Below are 15,882 nucleotides of genomic sequence, written 5' to 3'. Positions count from 1 at the left end.
CAAAAACCTCATATTTGATTAAAGCCTATCTTCAGAATTCCGCTGAAGTTCGAAAACATCATTCCCAGATGATCTATTTACATTAGTTTGGAGGTTTGCTTATTATAATCAAGGACTCTGTGTTATTTTGTGGGAGAATGATAATGGGAGATAAAAAAAAAAAAAAAAAAAAGAACTCGAGGTAGTAAAATAGTAAAAGCCGGTCCGTTTTAAAATTAATAGCGCTCATTTCACAGCAAGGAGCATTAACATGACTTGTCTTACTCGAAGTAACTAATTAGGTGTTTGAAACATTATAAAAGCATTTGTTACACACCTAAGAGATATATGGGAAGTGTAATTATCTTTTTTTTTACATGCTGATACCGTAATGTAACATGATCTTCAGTCACTGGAAATTACATGTCGAAGCCTCCGTTTTACAAGAAAGTGGATGACTTTAGTCAAGGTCTTTTATTTTTAGACTGTAATTTATGGCCAAGATGGGTTTGAAAAAGCAACCCCCAAATGTAAAGGTGCCCGATTCAAGGATGTGGGGTGCTTTTTAGGTGATTCCTGCGTTGCTGTAGCATCTGTAGCGCATTAACCCCTCGCTGGTAAGCAGGAAGGAGCACACGATGGGCTTTCGGACGTTGGTGGCACTCATCTCACCTAACTTCAGCTTGAGTGTGTGTCAGTGGGGCAGGTCACTGGAGCTCAAGGGAGAAAGACACGTTCTACAGCATCCATCCGAGGTGTTTTAGATGTCTATTTTACAAAGACAAATCTAGGGTTGTTACATTCACAAGGAGTTTTTTCTCTTTGCCAGCTGGAGGGTTTACGGTGTCACAGAAGACATCACTGCCCGACCTGACATTGGAAGGTGGCTTGTTTAAACAAAAGGGATAATTTTTTCCTCACCAGTCATAACTACGCGGCATATCACAGAAACCAGAAACAGTGGAGTCAGAGGAGATTTGGTGGTTTGAAGGCGATGGACCCTCTTGAGCATCTGTGATAACCTGGGTGCCCAAATTCCAGAAACGTGTGAGCGGGAGCTCTGTGCCAGGAGAATAACCTGGGATTTCTGTCCCGTGCCAGGAAAATAATCAGATATTTCTGTCCCGTGCCAGGAGAATAACCAGATATTTCTGTCCTATGCCAGAATAACCAGGTATTTCTATCCTGGTTTACTTATTCCTCTAAATGTCTATTATCTGGCTGGGTGGGCTGCTGGCCGTTCCCGTATCTCAACCTGTCCGGAGGCCATTTATTTTGCTTTATTCCTCTTGATCTCAGACCTGGGGTGTTTGCTGGATTATTACTTAGTCTTTACTTAGGAAAATCTGGAACTTTTTTTAATACGGTCCATTTCTTGCCTTTTTTTCAAGTTACAAGATCTTGCACCGCCCTCTGGGCTTCTGGTGGTGCGTTTGGAAGATACTCCAGATCTGATAGATGGAAAACCACGCTGTAGGAAGTAAAACATAAAAGGGTTTAATTTCCTGGGTGCTTTCCTGAGGTGCATGGAGGGAGCGCACTGGCTGGCCACGAACGGGGAAACTTCCCTCCGTGATTTTTAGCGTGGGCTGGGGACAGCCCAGAGTTTCTCCTGTTCAACGCTGCTCCCAAACTGGAAACCATTGAGTTGCCAGAGCGTAGGGTTGGACTTGAGTTAATTAACTTCGGAAACGTGTCTTTCTCTTGCCTTTTTTTTACTGCTATTTTGGGATTGGAAGGTAGTCTTGTTGCTTTGCCATTAAAAAAAAAAAAAAAAAAAAAAAAAAAAAGATGTATACAATGAGAGAGAGTTGCCGCCAGTCCGCCAGTCCCGTCATCCTGCACATGGGAAGTCACTGGGCATATTTTGTTAGCTGTCCTACTACTTGTGGGTTCCTGCATCTTAAAGGGGTTATGAGAATATCGTAGCTGTTCGGTTCAGGTGTTCCTGGCCATCTGATCCCCCCACAGTACCGCTGCCTTCAGAGTCAATCATAGAATCGTCTAGGTTGGAAGGGACCTTTCAGATCATTGAGTCCAACCATCAACCTAACGCTGCCAAAAACCAGCACTAAGCCGTGTCGGTTAATTGGTTACAAATCTATTGGAGCTGAATTCATTGCAGCTGTGTTCTTACTCCTACAGCTTGAAAACAGAAAGCGGAGATAAGATGGAAGACAATAAAATTGGCCAAGTTGGGCAAGCCCAGCTCAGTTTGCAGTTAGAAAGAGCCAGTGTCCTTGTCAGGGAGCAGCAGCCAGCCACAGCTCCGCTTTTGCATTACCAAGTGCGACAGAAAGCCTTTCTGCAGAATCACAGAATGGTTTGTGTTGGAAGGGACCTTAAAGCCCACCCAGTGGCACCCCCTGCCCTGGGCAGGGACACCTCCCACCAGCCCAGGTTGCTCCAAGCCCCGTCCAACCTGGCCTCGAACACTGCCGGGGATGGGGCAGCCACAGCTTCTTCTGCTGTGCCTTCTCAAATATGATGGATAGTGGCTTAGGGACTTGGCAATGGAGACATTAAACTCTCGTTGTTTCTGCTAAGGGACGATCAGACCATTTTCCCCAGGGAATGTTCACTCAAGCTTTGTTCAGTCAATCCTTGGAGGAGGGCTGGAGCGATGGTGGATCCTGGCGCTCGGAGGGCAGTACCTTTCTTTGGTCTGAGAAACTCCATTTGGAGGAAATGCTCCCCAAGGGAACAATAATCTCCATTCCCTGAATTGCTGCTGTGCCTGTTGCAGCCCAGAGAACGGCAGCAACGCTACAAAAGGTTTGACAATTAAATTGACTGTTGATTCAGTCTAAAATGATTTTTTTTTTTCTGCAGCATGAAATCTACATTATTGTTGTTGTTGGCTTTGCAGAGGGCTTCTAGTAAAGGAGGGGAGCGAGGCACACCACCCATAATAAATCAGTTACAAAAGCAATTTTACCTACTTCTTTTTGCAGATTGCCCATGAAATGACTGTGATTTCGTCCAATTTAAACCCTGCTTTACTCCTCGGGGATTGGTTTTTTCCCAGATAATCCCGCGTTAATGACCCTGGGGTCTGGATCTTTCTCCCCGCTCGTTTTCTCCCATTCCTTCAGCTCAGATGCCCCTTTGGTTCTGGGCGCTCATGGCACCAGGAGAAATTCTGTGGCTCTTGCCCTGTTGGGGCGATGATGTCCTGCGCGTCTCCCTGGCCAGGGGCTGCCACCTCCCGGTGTCCGGGCTGTACCTTCACGCTGGAGACCACTGGAGACCAGGACTCACCACTGGGAGCAGCTGGTGGAGGAGCATCAATGGCATTTTTTGCCGTGGCTTAGGGATGGCAAACTGCTGGCCCAGTTGGGCAGAAATAGAAACGTGGCTGATGCCGGCAACGACTTGCGTCAGACCCCAGTTTTCATCAGCTGGGTGTTTACGCTCCAATATACAGCTCATTTCCTATATCAGGGATGTGTTCCTTTAGCAAATAGCCGTTTCTTTCCATCAGTTTTCCTTCTTTTGTTATATTAAGAACAGCAAAGAAGCAATACACTATATACCTTACGAAGTGTTAAAATATTTTAAGTCTTTTTTTTTTTTTTTTGTTGTAGCGCGTGCAGCGTTCCCAGTGGGCCCTATTACTTGAATTAGGCTTTTTAAAGTAAAACTCAAAAAAACCCCAATAGATAAACAAACCTCAAACTGAAGTTTGATAAGTAATTGTACCATCCAGGCTGCCAGCTGCATAAATAAGTCATGCTTTAAGATCTAAATGCATTTTAAAATGGGCTTTTTTTTTTTTTTTTTCAGGGAACGGGCCGTCAACACGTCTCAATCTGGGACGCTTCAACTTACCGTGGGCAACCTGAAGCCGGAGGAGACCTACACCTTCCGAGTGGTGGCGTACAACGAGTGGGGCCCGGGAGAGAGCTCGCAGCCGGTCAAGGTGGCCACGCAGCCGGAGCGTGAGTGTGCGCGGGATCGGGACCCCTTGGCGAGGGCGGCAGCGAGAGCCGTAGCCACAAACCGCAGCTCTGCGGTGCTCGCAGGGCCGTGGTGTGAGGTTTTCGTACAGCTCCTCTGAAAAAATACGGCCCTTACGTACAGTGAATAAAACCTTTCCTCGGTTTGGGCTGGTTTTGGCAGAGCATCTCAAGAGCAGCATATTGGTGGTTTGTGTCGTGACTTCGATGCTCACGCGTCCCATCTATTACGCGACAGCGCAAGTGGCACCAAAATCTACGCTGTGGTACATGAGGTGTTGGTTTTTTACTAGGAAACAAGATAAACTCACTGAAAGATACAAAAGTCTTTCCCCCGGCGTAAACATTTTGGCTTATTGGTGTTTAAAACCAAATATTTTCTATTAGTTTACTGTTTAGCAGTAAGGTGGTTTTTTTTAAAAAAAATAAAAATCTTTGGAGCAGGTGGAACCTTTCAGCAGCCACTTTCCTCTTTCTGTACGTCTCATTTTATTATAAACATTTGCTCATGTCTGTTGTCCGGAAAGAAGAGATGTTTCTTCTGGTTGAGTTTGTCCCGTTGCAGTCTTTCTTGGGTGGAAGGGCCGTTGCAGGGAGAGGATTGAGACGTCGTTTGAGCCCTCCTATGGCAAAATTAATTTTTTCAGAAGAATCGGCCCTAAAAATGGGACTGGTATCTCCTTGTTAGCCCAGAGGTGGGTGCTGTGTCTCACCCTGGTGGGCGCTGGAGTGCTTTGGTGAGCCACGGGGGGGTGATGGTGGGATGCTGAGCTGCTTTTACGCTCCGTCGGTAAATCCCTGCCAGCATCCGCTCCCCCTCTGTAACAAAGCGGAAAATCTCATGCTTACCAGAAGCACAGGAACTGTTTTACATGGTCACACGTCGCCAGGGACAGAAATTTCACTGAGAGGCAATATTTGTCTGAAAATTCCTCGTTGTGTTGAAGGTACCAGCTGGTAAACCCTGAAATGTCTTTTCTTGATTCGTTTGCCGCAGGTGGCTCATTGCTGGGAGCAGGGAGAGGAGGTGGAAATGGTTCTCCCCGGGGGGTCTGGAGGGGAAAGAGGAGCTTGGAAGCAAATCCTAGGATAAGACGAGCCTCCGGAGGTGGCTTTAAGGTGGCTTTTGAACTGTTCAGTTCCTTTTCCAGTTAAGCTGAGCCCCAGGAAAGGCGTCTATTAGGGCCCGTGGGAGGATGCGTGACGTCCCCTGACCAGGCGTGGGATGTTGTGAGCAAGGGGAAAATGGACCTTTCAACTTAGATTATTCCGTGATTTTACATCTGTAGCTTTATTTATCACAAAACATGAGTTTTCCTCCCTGTCGTCGCTTCCCAGCCCGCCAAGAGCAGTGTCGTTAGTGAAATACCACCCGAGACAGGTAACGCTCTGTTTTTCTGGGTGGCCTTGCGTTTTCGGTACCTCTTCAATTCCCGCTCTGAGATTGCGCCGCCGCTTACCGCGCTCATTTGCGGTTACGCTGCTGCCGTCTGCAAACACGGGCAGGGTTGTATCCTCCCCCTTTTTGGGAGAAATAAGTCTTGAAAGCCAATTTATGAATATGAACCTTTTGAAAGTAAGGCGTTAAGTAACTAACCGTCAGCATCATTTAGCTGTCAGTAATTTGTCCCTGCTTAGACGCACACGCACAAAAGCGCATATACGCATTTCTCTGTGTGTTTGTATTTTATATATGTAATGTATCTCTATATTTACGGCAGTAAAATAACATTTCAATCTGGAAAATGCCTTCCCCCTCGCAAAACCCCGGTGAAAAGCAGGCGCCGCTACCCCCCGCCGTTACTGTCTGAAGCTGCCACCGCGCAGTTACTGGCTCCGTTTCGTGTGTAGACATTGGGAATATCTTTCCTATTTTAATAACTTCAAGATTTCTCTAACGTGTCAAGTTTGAGCATGGGGGAAATATTGCTTTCCATTTTTCTTTTCCCCTTTTTTTTTTTTTTTTTTTTTTTTTTTACTGTTGACCAAATTATCTTATCATTTTGAAAGCAGTCCTGGGAGGCAGTCAGCTTCCATGCGGCTGTCTTTTAGAACATGCTGTAACTATTGTACAATAAATTACATGGCTGCACATAAATTGAATTTCCACATTATTTGAAAATATCAGAAGTATTATGCAATCTGGCATTGTTAAAGAAGAAAAAGCTGATGAAAAAGGACATCTGAAATTCATGTCTGTCGGCGCCTGTTTCTGAAAGTGCATACATTTGCTCAATAATCAGTTTTAAAAGATCAACAGAACAAGTTCCAGCTATTTGAAATAATCATCCAGAATGTATGGGCTGGATTTATATGAAGGTTTTTGTCCCCAGATTAACAGACAACCCCCCACACACTTTTTTTTTTTTTTTAAGTATACTACAACCCCTTTTTCTCTGCCTTTATGGTATATAATTTCACTACAGTATTATCGGCCCGGATTTAAATCCCTGCCTGCTTAAGCCATGTCTAATCTTTTCATACCACATGTGGCGACTTTGTGAGTTATTATTTTGGCTCCTCAAGATGCTGTGAAAGCGGCTTGGTAGCAGGGGATAAAGAAACGCATCTATTCTCGCCAGGAGGATTGGAATTGTCCATCCGAGCTTTGAAAGCTGTTCCCTGCTGTGGGACCAGCTCCCTTCTTTTTCACCGCCCTTATGAATTAAAACCGGTTTCCTTAAGAAATCTGTGTCTCCGGGATGTGTGTATTAGTTGGTGAAAGAGGAGATGAAGAGGAAAGCGCGTTGCCGTGCCCCAGAGAAACTTGACGGCATCGCTCCAGCCTCGGAAAGTCGCCTCTTCTCATCTCCCTTCCATGGAATAATTCAGCTATGCGCTGACGTCTCATCTTCTGCCCGAGCATCGTTAAGGACTTTGTTAAGGGATAATTAATTCCCGTATCCTTCTGAAGGTAGGGCAGTATTGCTGTACCTACTGAAGAGAAGCCCGGCTGCGTACCCCTATGTCTCCCCCTCTCCTGCGCTGTCCTACGAGGGGCAAATCTTTTGACACCCCCACCCGGTGGTTGCCCCCAAGGTGGGGAGCAGCCGGGAGGAGCCGAGCTCCCCACCCCGATGGCCTGAAAATGGAAATTCTGAAACAAATAGAGAGATTTGTAGGGGATTTACGTAGCGAGGGCAGCGTTTTGCAGCAGCTATAGAGGGTCTCCTACTTGCCTAGGAGACTTGGGTGGCCTTGGTCATGGACATCCACCCCTGCCTAAATACTTCCGGAATTACTTTCAATTCCCATTGGAGGCCAGCGCATCTAACCTCAGAAATTAGTCCCTTTCTCGTTTCAGAATTTCATATTTTTTTTTGTGGTTATGGTGAGGAAGCATTTGTATTATTTCTTTTCTCGTTTGATCACTGACTGGCTGCGCCTGAATTTTCTCGCCAAGACAAATAGCACCAAAAAACTACCATCGGTACTGCATTAAAGCAGTTGCACCAGAAGCTGCCGAAGTTTCTGGTTTTAGTGTGGTTGGTTGTTTGTTTGTTTGTTTTTTCCCCCTCCAAGTTTGTCAGTGGAGACAATATTCTTCGAGGTTATTGCACAGGAAACATTAAAAAGACAGGGACAAAATTTCACCTGCAGCCTCTTTTAACATACATTTCTTCTACAAATGTCAAAAGCGCATAGAAAATTACAAGGTCATTAAAATCAATGCGGTGAAATTCCACGTCAAAAAGCAAGGGAAGGGGGGGATGTCTTTAAAGCCCACGTGGATGACAGTTTTATCAAGCAGTAGTCAGGTCCATAGATGTTGATCTGCGCAAATTAAGTTTGCAAAGTAAACGTGTGCTGGAATAATTGAATTTTTCTGAAGACTTGTATCAGACCCGTCCGTTTTAGACACCGAGGCAGAGACGGTGCCTGATTGTCACCTCTCCGGGCTGGCCGGGGTCCCCAAGCAGGGCTGGCCCCTGCTGCTGTTGGATGCCGAGTATTTCAGAGGGCCCTGGTGCCCCCTTTGCTCCCTGCTCTGCTATTTTGGGTACCAGTTTCAGTCACAAGGATGATAATGTTGTTACTATAAATGATGCTGAATGAGCTCATGATGGTCAGGGTCTTGCTGAAATGAGAGCCCTGGCATGAGTTTGGGCAGGCGCTGCAGGTTATCCATAAAACCTCCCATGGTGGATCATTGAAGCTTCTTGGTTTCTCCATCCCCAAGACACAAATAATCGATGTTGAGAAAAGATGTTTCCAGGTCCCTTCCAGCCTGGGCTATTCATTGAGCCCCTGACTTTCCGTCACTCCCAGGTACAGTTAGTCTATCCACGCTGCTTAAACCATATCCATCAGTGGCAGGGATTTCCCTTCCCATCCTGTACTGATGTAACAAAAATTAATAATTTTTAACAGGCCTGCAGCTAGTCCCATCTAATGAGGGAGCCATGGGCTCCATGAGGAGCCTTCTCCGCCGCGGCCCGTCCCGCGTCGGCTGTCACAGTGGTGGACCGAGGACGCGAAGCTCCTGCTCTCCATATATCAGTTTACAGCAACATTACATATATTATTTTAAAGGAAAAAAAAGTCTCAGCCGGAGTCTGCATTCTCGCCCTGCCAAATTTTGTGTGTAGAAAAAGATGCTCAGAATAAGGAATGGCCGCGTTGGTTTTGGGCAGCGTCTGTTTTGCAAGGCGCAGGGGTACTTATATATGTGTTATATATATTTCATCCATTTATCAATATACGCAAGAGCTGGGGCAGGCAGAAACGCGAGCGTCTCCGGTGCAGTGCCTCGGCAGTGAATTTTTCTTGTCATTTGATGAAAGGGCGAAGCAGTCCTGAAAAATGCGTTCTGTGGAGTCATTAATATCCTCCTCATTTGTGTGTATTCTTCCATAATGGCTCAGTGAAATACACCCTGGGGTAACTTCATGCCATTCGTGCATGGTTCTTTAATTTTACGAGTAATTTATGTGGAGCATCGGGAGGTGGGGCGGGGAGGGGGGGGGGAGGTTTTCAATTGCTTTAAATTTTAATGAAACGTATCTTCTTGTCTAAAAGTTGGGCAGACCTAAAGGAAAAGGTGGTGGCGTCTGTTTTTCTGTCCGTCTTTGAGTCCTGCTTCTGGCTTCCCGTCCACTTTGTCGATTTTGGGCGTCTTTTTCTTGAGAGAAAAGAGCTGGTTTCGGGCTCAACGCTTGGAGGAGGCTTCACGTTGCGGGGGGTTGTTGCAGGAGCAGGGTGAGGTCTTGCTTTAGCCTGGTCATGGGGACACTGGTGGTGTCCCCAGCCACGGATCTGAGTATCCTTAGAGCTCTCCTCTGCAACGGAAAATAGGAATTCAGATCCCCTGAATGAATTTTGTCGTTTGTTTCCCATGCTTTTGTTTTTACGCTGGGTTTAATTTCGAAGAAAGCAGAAATTTATTTTTATTTTGTGGGGAATCTCAGCCATTTTCCCATGGCAAGCGATCTGCCTGCTCCCGTTCCCAGCTCCCGTTCCCAGCTCCCATCCTCTTCTGCCACCTCGGGGCTGGGTCTGAACGTGCCCCGGGGGGTGGTCAGCCCGGAGTTTGCTTTTTAAATACATTTAAACTGGAGTCAGGGCTGTTAGCATTGGTAATTGAGATTAAGGATCACCTCCTGCTATTTTATTCTTCAGACTCTGGTTAGTTTTAGTGCCATGGCCTTTTCCCCCCCCCCCCCTCCCCGTTCTATTTCCCCTCGAATTTCTAGTTTCTCTTGTGGAAGAAAATGCAGTACTTCAAGCCAGATTCAGTGACTCCGTCTGCGCTTACCTGCCAAATATTTGGTTCCCTGTGCGTCATGGGGAGGCTGATTAAGACTTTCGTAAAGGCTGTTTGCAATAAGGAGATATAAGGAGGGATCAAATAAGAGAAAAATGAAAATTTATATTGTGCTGCTTCATAGAGACTTTTGAAAAAAGTTGCGAAGAGGAGGAGAGGAAAATATTCAGCACATCTATCTTGGAGCTTAGATTGGTTCTCGCCTCCTGTTTAAGCAGCAAAAAAAGGGGCCAGGTGAGAATGTGGTTGGTTCTTCCCAGCATTTCTGCAAAACTCACCATGATCAGAGGCTTCAAGCTATTTACTCAGTTGAAAAATTTACGCCTTCCCAAGTCATCTCCATCACCGAGAGCATTTCCACCCCGCAGTGGTGCCACCCCGTTGCCTTCTTGTCTCAGCTCGGTCCCTCCTGCGGCCAGGTGCCCTCTGAAGGGCACCTGATTAAATTCTTACTGAATTTTTACTTGACAGATATAGTGCTACCTCCAGAAGCTCTCTGGAGTTGAAGTTTCCAGCTGGCTCGTGCAATGCCCCTGAGCAAGGTGTTTCATCCCCGTACATCATCATCCCTTTGTTCTAAAATGGGCAAAATGGTGAAGACAGGTGGGAATCTTCATCCCCTGTAGGTGTCTTGCAAACCCTTCTTTTCTCTGAGAGAGGAGGGCGGATTCTGGCTCATGAAGAGCAGGAGAATTTGTTACCACCTCGGTAGACTAAGAGTTAAATTAAAAACCCAATAAAGCCCAGAAAGTAAAAATGTTCATTTTCAAACTGTCTTGGGTTCAATTTAAAGCGCCACGAATTGCTCGCTGTTCATCATTCATCTTAATTAACTGAAATAATGCAGTCAAAAGCTTTTCTTTTGGGGGTTTTGTTTGGTTGATATTTTTTTTTCCTGACTGGCTCTTCTGCCTTCTTTGAAAAGCATCCGTCTCATTAGAAAGTTGCATTGCTGTATGAAACATGATAATTAAAATTGAATTCAAATGACTTTGCATCCCGTTTGTGAGACCTGCTTAGGTCTTGGTGTCCTCAGTTGCACAGGGGAAGAGCCCCGGTAGATGAGAAATACATATTATTTCAGATGTAGACACTGAATCCTTCCTACCGCAGTCGTCAGGAGGTATCTCCATGGCTTCATGCTTAGGGTGGAATTGCTGGTACAAGACGAACCAGTGCCAGGTTCAGGTGTTGTTTTCCTGTAGATTTAGATGAGGTATTGGGAAGAAATTGTTTGCTGTGAGGGCGGTGAGCCCCTGGCCCAGGTTGCCCAGAGAAGCTGTGGCTGCCCCATCCCTGGAGGGGTTCAAGGCCAGGTTGGACGGGGCTTGGAGCAACCTGGTGTGGTGGGAGGTGTCCCTGCCCAGGGCAGGGGGCGGCACTGGGTGGGCTTTTAAGCTCCCTTCCAACCCAAACCATTCCGTGATTACTGAGGTTGCCACTATACCAGAAAGACTTCCGCTTCTCAGACACATACTCATCTTTTTATACCTCCTGGAAAAGAAAATTCAAAAATAAAAAATCCTTTGGCTTTGGTAGGTTTGAAAATTCCTCTGACCCTCCTCATTCCTGAGAGGTGTCGAGATGTTCTTGCAGAAATCTCTGAAAGTCCCGGCATCGGCTCCCACGACCTCCATGAGAATTAGAACAGAAGCAGTAAAAAGCTGTTGTGTTTTCTTTCCTGGTGCTCCGGAGGGTTTGGCCTGAGGGAGATTCTGAGGACAAACCCATCCTGTTTCCCTCAGACAGTATTTATTTTTTATTAAAAAGATTTCTTTTTATGCTTACTTCTTTAAAACTATTTTATGTTTTTCATCGGACTCTTTAAATACAGATTGCGGTTAGGCAGAGCGCGGCAAGGACCAGGGGTTTGGGGTTTGGGTTTTTTGGGAAATTTTGGGAAAATTGAGAAATTTTCTGATGCTGGAGTCTCTTATTGTATTTTAAACTACAGCAAAACCCATTCTTGATCGCTCTCCTTTTTTTCCTTTAATGAATTTAATATATTTCATTCTGTTCTCCGGTCTAGAACAACTGTGAAAAGCTTACGCCAAAATCCATGCGACTAATTTAAAAGTTATTTAGAAAAAGAACCATTTCAGTTTGAAAACATCATTACTGGATGTTTCAGCATTATGGAATTACTTCGCTTTGTTTTTCTCGCTGAGCAGAAATTGTCGCGTTTTTTTTTTTCCAAATGTTTTGATGTCTGTGAAGACCGTGTTTACCAGAAATAATCTGCTGGGGTGAAAATATTCCAAATGCGTTAAACGAGAAGAGGGATTTTCCATTTCGGAGGTTTGTCTGCGCCGCACGCTCCTTCCTTTCAGTGCGTCGTGGAGGTGGCCGATGGGAGGGATTGGGTGCTTGTCACCTAATCGTTGCTTTTTATAAGTAATGAGCTTCGCTGGTGAGAGGGATGTTGTAATTCTGCTCCGGCTTCGCTGAGACGCGAAGGCGCCATTATGCCAAGTAAAACACTTTGCTTCGACTGACTTGCCGAGAAGGAGCAGAAAATTAAAGCCACTTTTATCTGAAAAAAATGAAAATGCAGAGCAGGTGAGCCTGTCTTAATCAGCTATGCAAATCGAGGCGTTGCATCGTTTGCATGAAATCTCCATATTTCTGTGCAGACTGTGATGCAGAGGCACACTGGCCCTGCCTGGATCCCCCTCGACCTGGTGTAGGACAGACGGACAACCCCTGGCACCCCTTACCCCGCCGGATGAAGGTGTCACCTTGCTGCTATGAAATATGTTGTAGTTGGAAGCTCTTTTGCACCAGGGTCCGTTTCCTTCATCCTTATGTCCCTCAAGGGAGGGTTTTGATGCCGCAGTCCTCAGGCAGTGTGGCCGTCCTTCCCCACTCGCTGCTGGTAGGACACAGGGCGGTGTGTCCCCAGCCGGACGGGACAGTTTGCTTTGGCTCTGTCGGATCTGTCCCTGGATGAGAGCACTGGCGTGTTCGCTTTGCTGAGATTCATCCAAAAAGCTCTGCTGGGATAGGTTTGTCTCCCTTTCCGGAAAAAAAGTGGCGATTGAGGCGAGTGGTAATGAGCTGGAAATGAAATAAACTTCACCGAGCTTAATTTGGGCACTGGGAAGAAACCTGCTCAGTGCCTCCAGCTGATCCAGTGCCACCACATTGTACTGAATCATAGAATTGTCGAGGTTGGAAAGGACCTTTCAGATCATCGAGTCCAACCATCGACCCAACACTGACAAAAACCACCACTAACCCACGTCCCTCAGCACCACGTCTGCCCGGCTTCCGGGGATGGTGACTCCACTACTGCCCTGGCTGAATGGTGGTACAAAGCTCTTCTCAACCCTTTTCATCAGAAACAAAGCTGTCTCTATAGGGAGATGGGCTTTATTTGTAGGACACCCATTGTCCAGAGACCTAAATGATGATCAAGGCCGTTTGTGCTGTGATTTCTACAAAATTAAGGGAGGGACTAGACCTGAGACAGAAGACAGACTCTTGAACCTCTGCTGTTGAGCAAGGGATGTTCTCCAGCCTACTATTCCTAGGAATCATGGAACCATAGAAACGTTTTGGTTGGAAGGGACCTTAAAGACCATCTAGTTCCACCCCCCTGCCCTGGGCAGGGACACCTCCCACCAGCCCAGGTTGCTCCAAGCCCCGTCCAACCTGGCCTTGAACCCCTCCAGGGATGGGGCAGCCACAGCTTCTCTGGGCAACCTGGGCCAGGGGCTCACCATCCTCAACCCAAAGAATTTCTTCCCAATATCTCATCTCAATCTCCCCTCTTCCAGTTTAAAACCATTCCCCCTCGTCCCATGGCTCCCCTCCCTGCTCCAGAGTCCCTCCCCAGCTTTCCTGGAGCCCCTTGAGGGACTGGAAGGGGCTGGAAGGTCTCCGCGGAGCCTTCTCTTCTCCAGGCTGAACCCCCCCAGCTCTCTCAGCCTGTCCTCCCAGCAGAGGGGCTCCAGCCCTCCCAGCATCTCCAGGGCCTCCTCTGGCCCCACTCCAACAGCTCCGTGTCCTTCTGCTGTCGGTGCCCCAGAGCTGGAGGCAGCACTGCAGGGGGGTCTCCCCCGAGCGGAGCAGAGGGGCAGAATCCCCCCCTCGCCCTGCTGCCCACGCTGCTGGGGATGCAGCCCAGGCCACGGGGGGTTTCTGGGCTGCCAGCGCACATCGCTGGCTCACGGAAGGGCCAAATCATTTAAAAATTCAGGTAGGTCCTTTGGCCCCTTCCATGTTGGTTGTCTCCTTGGAATATCCAAGCCCATCACTGTCACAGAGGTGTTTGATTGACCATCCAGCTCTGCTCCCATCCGGGACTGGGGTGCTGCCATCACCGGGGGGGCTCAGCCGCAACCGCTCTGGTCCTCTGCAGCTGCACGGCACCAGGAGAGGGAGAAGGTCAGAGAGAAGATGTCCTATAAACCGAGCTGCTGCCGAGCGTTTCTCAAGTAGCTTGGGATGTAGGAATTGAAATTCTGTCTCAGTTCCGTTTGACAGGCATTCATCTTTGTTTTATCTGGCCCTTTCTTCCTACCCCAGAAATCTTGCAATATAAATAGGTAAGATAAAGAATGGGTAGGAGATATATTATTATGCCATTTTATGGGAAGGAAATTGAAGCATAAAAGCACTAAATTATTTATCCGAGCTCCCTCTGGAAGCCTGAGCCAGGGCCGGGATTGCTGTAACCTATCTTTCTGCGCGCTGTTTCTCAAAATAAAAGGTTGAATTTCTGTTCCCTCTTGAAGTCAATAGGAGTTGCTTTTTCGCTCGGCAGCCGCTGTCGTTTCGCCTAAGTGCATAGCGGGGCTTCCAGCCCTCGGAAATGCTCTTCCTTTCAGAAAGCTTTTCCTTCCATTTTTTCAGACCTCAAAACAAACGCAGGGCGTGTTTGGACACCCTGAAGCAGATGGATTTGGTAACAAAAGCTCGTTTTCGAAATGAATTTCTCTCGCTGACCGGCAACTACTTCTTCCTTGACGACGTTATTTGAGTGTTTGCGTTTGCGCCCTGTATTTGCTTTTAAGTAGCTTATTGACATTAGTGAAATCTTAATAAATTTTGATTGACAGACAGATTTTCTCCCCAGTGCAAACCATTACAACAGACTACTTCTTCCTCTGTCTGCAGTTTCTGCCTTCCCTGACACAAATACAGCCCGTCGGCATTTTGTAATAATAATAGCAGGAAAACATAGGAAATATCGTTGTCTTTCTGAGTTTAGTAGCGAGGCGAACAGGTTGGTTTGATTCCTAGAGCTGTACACGGTGATACATGCTGAAATGTTTGCAAGTCCGGCAAAAGAAGTATGGGAGTGGAAACGCTGGGTACTGAAGATACTTTTAAAAGTTTCTTCATTAATTAAGAGCCTGTATAAGTGTTGAGCTGCTTCTGCTGCCACTGTCTTACCCATTTTTGGCCAGGTTTTTATGTGGCAAGAAGATAACACCATCCTCCCGCCTGCCTCTTGTTCCAGACTTCCTAGAGTTTGTATTGTGGCGTTGTGCCCTGCTGCCACATTCGGGGGCCTGAGAGATGCTCGTGTCCCCGTCCTCCCCCCCGGGTTCCTGCCGCTCCCCAGCAGGAATGTGGAGGAGGACGCGTTCCCACATCTCCTCTGGTACAGGCAGCTCCAAGGAGGCGCTTTCCCTTGGCTGCAGAGTTCGGAGCTGAGCTACCTCCATCACCTGCCATTTGGTGGCACCATCCCTGGTCCCCTGTTCCTTAGCAAATCAAAGAATATTGGTCACCTGGGCACAGGTGGCCAAGAGGGCTAACAGCATCCTGGCCTGTGTCAGGAACAGTGTTGCCAGCAGGGCTGGGGCAGTGACCCCTGTACTGGGCACTGGGGAGGCCCCACCTCGAGGGCTGTGTCCAGTTTTGGGCCCCTCAGGACACTAAAGACGACCTTGAGGTGCTGGAGCGTGTCCAGAGAAGGGCAGCGGAGCTGGTGAGGGGTCTGGAGCACAAGTCTGGTGAGGAGCGGCTGAGGGAGCTGGGGGTGTTCAGCCTGGAGAAAAGGAGGCTGAGGGGAGACCTTCTCGCTCTCTGCAGCTCCCTGAAAGGAGGGGGTAGCCAGGGGGGGTCGGTCTCTTCTGCCAAGGAACAGGCGATGGGACAAGAGGAAAAGGCCTCAAGTTGCCGCAGGGGAGGTTTAGGGTGGATATTAGGAGAAACGTCTTCACCGAA

At 47.4% G+C, this 15,882-nt stretch overlaps 1 protein-coding gene across 1 annotated transcript in view; it reads left to right on the top strand.

Annotated features, from left to right (window-relative positions):
* The window catches only part of LOC128901974 (netrin receptor DCC), a 583,836-nt gene that overhangs the window by 414,558 nt on the left and 153,396 nt on the right, over window positions 1–15,882 (top strand). Inside the window, exon 9 of the mRNA XM_054184191.1 lies at window positions 3,766–3,920. Coding sequence (XP_054040166.1) covers window positions 3,766–3,920 — 155 coding nt within the window. The remainder of the gene's footprint in view (window positions 1–3,765; window positions 3,921–15,882) is intronic.

Source organism: Rissa tridactyla, chromosome W, assembly GCF_028500815.1.
Source record: "Rissa tridactyla isolate bRisTri1 chromosome W, bRisTri1.patW.cur.20221130, whole genome shotgun sequence".
NCBI classification, from domain to species: Eukaryota; Metazoa; Chordata; class Aves; order Charadriiformes; family Laridae; genus Rissa; species Rissa tridactyla.
This window is presented reverse-complemented; position numbering and strand designations above follow the sequence as displayed.